Genomic DNA, 6,287 nt, shown 5'->3' with positions numbered 1-6,287 from the left:
GCCCCTGCCTTGCTCCCACTCCCACCCAGGAGCCCTCCCACACAGGCCCCTGCCTTGCTCCCACTCCCACCCAGGACGACTGACCCGAGGGGAGGCTGATGCGGTTGCCATCCCTGAGCTTCAGCCGGCTCTTCCGGAACTTGCCCTTGCGTTTCTTCACCCGGGGCTTCTCCTGGCACAGCTGGTGGATGATGATGTTGAGCTCCCGTTCTAGGATGTCAATCTCCCGCTCGGCCAGCTCCTGCTCCCTGCGCCGCAGCAGCTCCTCCTGGTTCTTTTGGTGGAGTGCTGCCCGTGTCAGCTCCTCCTCCCAGGTGCGGAGCTCCTGCAGGGTGGACAGAGGGAGAAGTGGGTTGCTCAGTGCAGAAGAGCTGGGGGGCGGCTGGAGAGCCCTCCAAGGACTCACGCTCTCAGCAACCCACAGGGTCCTCCCGCAACGCCCCGTGGAGAGACGGGGCTCAGAGTTAGCTGCTGAGCGAACACCTGACCACCCTGTGCGGCGGAGAAAGGGGAGTTTGCAACAACCACACTGAGGGTACAACCAGAGAAGCTGGCACCACTGGGCAAGCTCTAGAGATGGGGCTGGGGGCGTGATGAGCGCACCACAAGTAATATGGAGTTAGCAGTACTGACATCATAGGCTTAAGACTATTATAAAAATTATAACGAAGTATGGCACACATTACATGCTCTACAATGTGAGCGGGTGTGAGAATGGGTTTGAGCTTTCCTAGGACCAGCAGTGCCCCCTATCCACAGGGGTATGTTCCAAGGCCTTCCAGGGGATGCCTAAAACCACGCAGACAGCGCTGAAACCTATACGTACGTGTCTCTTCCTCTAACGCACACCTTTGATCAAGTTTAATTTAGAAATCAAACACAGAAAGAGATAAGCAACAATAAGAAATTATAACAATATACCATATTACCAGCATTGCTACTCTTACACTCTGAGGCCATAGTTAAGCAAAATAAGGATTGCTTGAACACAAGCTCTGCAACACCATGACAGCTGATCTGATAACCAAGACTGTCACTGAATGACTAACAGACCGCTACATAAGGTCAGAGGGCTGACAGACATCCTGGTGGAACAGTGCAAGACTTTATGACACCATTCAGAATGCATGCACTTTAAAACTTCTGGAAATTTTCATTTACTGTTTTTGGATAATGGATGACTGTGGTTAATTGAAACTTCAAAAAATGGAAGCATGGATATTCCCGTAACTACTTACAACAAAATGCAAGGTTCATTTTTCTTACTGGTTTGTATAATTTATAACTACAGTGTGATTTTTATCAATCAAAAGAAAGATAACTAAGAGTCAGTGATTTAACAATCTAAAACAAGCCAGCCGCTCTAGGAGTTCTTCTAGAGGCTACAGCAGTGATGATTCAACAGTTTCTTGAGATCATTTCATTTAATGTCCAGTGCAGGTCTACCCAGCAGGGTCCCTAAAAATTTGTCGTAAGCTCACTCCATTCTCCTGCAAAATATTCAATGACTTGCCACAAGGTACTACGTTTAGGATTGCTGTGTTCCATAGAAGCTCTTCAAACCATTTGCAAAAATTATTTCTAAGTCATTTGGGTAAGAGAACAACAATACTATTACAAAGAACACAGGTTTAGAATCAGAAGACCCATGGTCAAGGTCCTGCTTCCCCACTTACTAGCTCTGTGACTCGAAGAAACCACTGACCCTCAGCTCTGAGATGGAAACAATAACACCTCCAATATATAATGGTGACAGGAGCCAGAAGACTCCTGGATAAAAAGGACAAAAAGGCCTCATCAGGTGTTTCAAGCAAACAAAACAAAATAAAACAAAAACCCTGGAAAAGAAGCCATATAACAGTTTAGCTCCTATTACTATCATATTGCTACTAACTTCCCAAATTCTTGCAGTGCAGAGTGAAAAGCAAAAAAGGAAATTAACCAAGTCCACGTGGACATCCCTTGAGCCCCTGGCTGTACCCCTCCGAGAGTCCTGCACCTACAGGGCAAGCTACCCGCCTGTGATTGGCTTCACCTGAGAACACAGTGACGCTGGCGCTATCCAAACGCTCAGGGTGTAAGAGTAGCAATGCTGGTAATTTTATTACGGTATATTGTTATAATTTTTATTGTTGCTTATCTCTTTCTGTGTTTGATTTCTAAATTAAACTTGATCATAGGTGTGCGTTAGAGGAAGAGACACAGTACGTATAGGACTCTGTGAACTCCCCAGCTGGTCTGACCCTGGACGTCTTCCGGGAAAAACACACAATTTCAGATCCACGGCATGTCTAGTCCATAACCTGCTTCTGACTCTGATAGCAAAAGACGCTGGTGGACGTTCTGGTAGCTTTTCTAAATGCTGAAGCAGCCCTACATGAAGCGAACGTCTCTCTAGAAGTCCACTGTAGAACCCAGGGACCTCTGCAGAATCCTCTCATATTTTCAGGTGACGGGAAGACACCCCAAGGGGAGCTGCCTGCTGGTGTTCCTCTTCTGTGTGCACAACTGGGTGGATACCAAGCAGCAAGGCGGCTGTGTAAAATCACGGCGGCAGGCAGACTTAGCCCGCAGCCCTGCAGGAAAAGGCCCACTAAGCCAATGCATGCCTTTGCTCGGTTTTACCTTTTCTTTGGCCCTGAGTTGGTCAAACATCTCTTGGATTTCATGCTTCCAGTCATCCTGCAGGCAGTGGAAGGAGTCCTTGGGCATTTCAAAGAAACCAGACTCCTCTATGGTCGTTAGCTGGTCCAGGATACTCATGAAGGATGGTCGTAAGTGGGGGTCAGGATTCCAGCAGTCTGAGAGGAGCACAAGCAAACAAAGTGTGAGTGGACAAAGGCAAACAGAAGACTCGGTTATGCTATGGCCCCATTTACCAGGAAAGTCTCCTTTCTCCTTCCAGAAACAGACTGGCATTTAGGTAATCTCGAACAGAACTCAGGAAATAAAGCTGAGGGAAGCTGGAAATCGAACTGCAGCAGTTCTGACGTTAATAAAGTGTAAGAAAATCAAGTCTAGGAGTTTTCTGTGTAAAGCACTACCACCCAATTTACCACGTTAGTACATGGTTCAAGTCTTGGCAATGGGTAGCTACGGCCCAGCCCCAATGTCCATAAACACTCGAGCTACCCTCTCCTCCCTACCTCCCAGGGTGGAACGATGAGAAGGCAAAGATAAAGGCATTAGAGTGGAAAAGCGGATTTCACCTAATCCCAGCTCCGCTACTAAGTAATGGGGTGGCACGTACCCTTTAACCCTGCTCAGCTTTTCTGTTCTCACTTGTGGGACTGGACTAGACACTTCAGGGTTCCTTTCACCTGTTGTTCACCCCTACATGTAAGACACTCAGATCCTGAAGTAAGGGCTATTATACCTTCTTATTTTATGTTAAATAATGAGATACTGAAGTAAAGGTTAGCAGGCCTTAGTTACTACGTTAACACTCTAGTCACTAGAGATGAGTCCCTTTTGCAACCTGCAGGGTGTTGCCATTGTTTTGAGGTAGGTCTTCCAGCCGGGCGTAGTGGGGCATGCCTGTAATCCCAGCACTCAGGAGGCTGAGACAGGAAGATCGTTGTAAGTTCAAGGCCAGCCTGGCCTACAAAGTGAGTTCAAGGCCAGCCTGAACTGCATAGCGAGACTCTGTCTCAAAAAGACCAAAAAAAAAAAGAAGTAGGTCTTCCAATTGCCCACAGGACTCCTCCTCAAGAGAAAAATACTTTTTCTCCTCCTTCTGAAACTATCTTATTGGCCAACGTCTACCAAGTGCTGTAAAAGGCTACACCATCTCCTGTTTTGTTCAAGAGAGGGTTTACTCACCTTCCATGAGTTTGGCAAAAGGTTCTGGACATGTAGAAGGAATGGGAAGGGCCAGTTTGTTCATGGCCACTCCGTAAGCCACTGCTAAGCCATCAATGCCGCGGAAGGGCACCTCCCCGGTCAGCAGTTCCCAAAGCAACACTCCATAGCTAGGGAGAGGAAGAAGACAGACACCATACAATAAACCAAAGGCAAAACCTCAGTGAAACAGTTTGTGAGGTTTTACCAAGCAGTTCACCGTCTCCCTAACACACAGGGAAATGAATGAAGTAGGCATGCTAATACAATAGGAGAGGGAAGCCACAAAGCCCACTAGTGAAAAGCAAAAACTCTGGACTCAGGCACACTTGGTTCCAAAGTCTTGTTCCATCCCTCCCCAGCCATGAGGCTACGGGCAAACTTCTGTTCCCCTGAGGAGGGCCAGCACACGCAGCGGGTGTGAGAGCTCCGCTGTGCCCACCCTACCTTTCAAGTCTACGTATAGAATCTGTCACGTCCTGTGAGTCAGAAAATGTGGAATGCAAAGCTTACTGTAAGAATTATTCTATGAATTCACAAGCAAAGCCAGCGTAAGAATAAGTTAGGACAAGAAACCATAAGGCTACAAACAGACAGAAGAATGGTGCTCATATTTTCAATAACAACCTCAATTTTCTTTTCTTTTTTTTTGCGGTACCGGGGATCGAACTCACGACCTTGTGCTTGCCAGGCAGGTGCTTATGCCACTGAGCTATATCCCCAGCCCCACCTTTTTTTTTTTTTAAAGCAGGGTCTCATTTCCCAGTTCAGATCAAGTGAGGCCTTGATCTCACTTTGTAACCCAGGCTGATCTTGAACTCGCAAGGATTCTCCTGCCTCAGCCTCCCAAGTGCTGGGATTACAGGTGTGCACCACCACGCCCGGTTTCAACTTTCTTATAATAGTCATCAGTTCTGTGCAGCCAGCAGCAAAGGCCATTTTAATTTAAAAAAATACACTCAGTATTTATTGTGATACCTTCTCTGTACAGAGAGCTATGGCACTTTCCAAACATTGTCCAGAATCCCTACACCAAGCCTAGCAATAATGTTATCACTGTTGGGCAGACGAGTGACGCAGGCCTCAGACAGGGCTAGCAGCAGGTATAAAGCGCATACATCATCACGGGCCCTGGCCTCTCTCGCAATTCCTTCTCCCTAGAGCGCCCTTCTACCATTTCTACTTGGTAAGTGCTAACCATCTTTCAAGATCCAACTCAAACATCCAACCGTATACTCATCCATTCATTTCAAACATCTACTAAACATTTACCAGGCGTAAAGCTCAATGCCGGGCACTGGGATACAGAATTAAAGACACAAACCTTATCTGCAGACAGATTAGTGAGAAAGACAAAAATGACAACAGGTGGAATAGAACCTCATGAGTCGTGGTAAGAGATACTATGACACAAGGAGGCCCTTCTAGGCACACAGGACAGGGACAAGGGACGGTCCTTGAGCTAACACCTTGGCTGTTAAGTGAAGGAAGAGGCCCAGACCTCCAGACCCGGGGGCAGTGCGCACAGAGACAAGTAAGTGACCTAGACAAGTCTCAGGGTAGTCCAGAAACAGGTGCTCTAGAGCATGGGTTTGCTCTCAGAAGCATCCCAAGTGAGTCTGCTTGGCTCCAAAGAAGGGCAACGTCCACCCAGTGCCATGGGCTGTACTATGGCCTGGCCAGTCTCCCTGGACCATGGTTTTACCCTCCTGTTTGCAGGGAATGGAGAGCTGCAGGTCTTGACTTGTCTGGAGAGGAACTTAATTAAACTTTAGTTGGTGGCTAACCTGAAGACGCTTTCTCTACTATCCCCTTGTTAGGGATCCCGCGTATTATAGTTGTTCTTTACCAGTCTATGGACTCCTATAGAACAGATACAGTAGTTTTAACCTCTGCACTCTCACAGCCTAGCCCAGGTTCTTGTACACGGCAGACGTACACAAATACATGAGCTGGCAGGTCGTTGTGGGAATGTGCGCGCGGTCAGGAGGTCCTACAGGCTGCCCTGCGTGGGCTACAGTAAGCCTCAGATACCATCGAGAATTGCACGGCTGTTCCTTTCGCCCAACCTGTACTGTGACTGTGACTTATGCAGACAGTGCTCACACTGGGCAGTTTCTACAAGTGAGCGCCAAGAACTCTCAGCAGTGCTGACCAGACTCCTAGGTTAGAGCCACTCCCATCCTTAGCTCTCTCCTTTTGGCATCAATGCCCACTTCCGCCCTGCAGAACAAAAACTGAAGTCTCATGGCTCCTCTGTGTCCCACGGAGACTCAGATGGCTGGTCTCTGAGCCCTACACACCTGGAAACACAGCAGAGTGCTTCAGAGACACAGACACGCCCCGCTTGTGTCCTGGCATGCGTCTGTAACAGTTTTTCCTGAGCCCTGACTTCTGGCAGAGACGTCTCAGACCGCTGGGAAGTGAGAAGAGCCGGAGAGGCCACC

The 6,287-nt window shown here is 48.0% G+C and overlaps 1 protein-coding gene across 1 annotated transcript in view; it reads right to left on the bottom strand.

Moving 5' to 3' along the window:
- Window positions 1–6,287, bottom strand: part of Map3k9 (mitogen-activated protein kinase kinase kinase 9) — a gene marked incomplete at its 5' end in the record, with an annotated part of 61,076 nt that overhangs the window by 13,218 nt on the left and 41,571 nt on the right. Inside the window, 3 exon segments of the mRNA XM_013507181.1 lie at window positions 85–325; window positions 2,626–2,801; window positions 3,823–3,971. Of these exon segments, the coding sequence (XP_013362635.1) occupies window positions 85–325; window positions 2,626–2,801; window positions 3,823–3,971 (566 nt within the window).

Source organism: Chinchilla lanigera, unplaced genomic scaffold, assembly GCF_000276665.1.
Source record: "Chinchilla lanigera isolate Chin_1 unplaced genomic scaffold, ChiLan1.0 scaffold00122, whole genome shotgun sequence".
Taxonomy (NCBI): Eukaryota; Metazoa; Chordata; class Mammalia; order Rodentia; family Chinchillidae; genus Chinchilla; species Chinchilla lanigera.
This window is presented reverse-complemented; position numbering and strand designations above follow the sequence as displayed.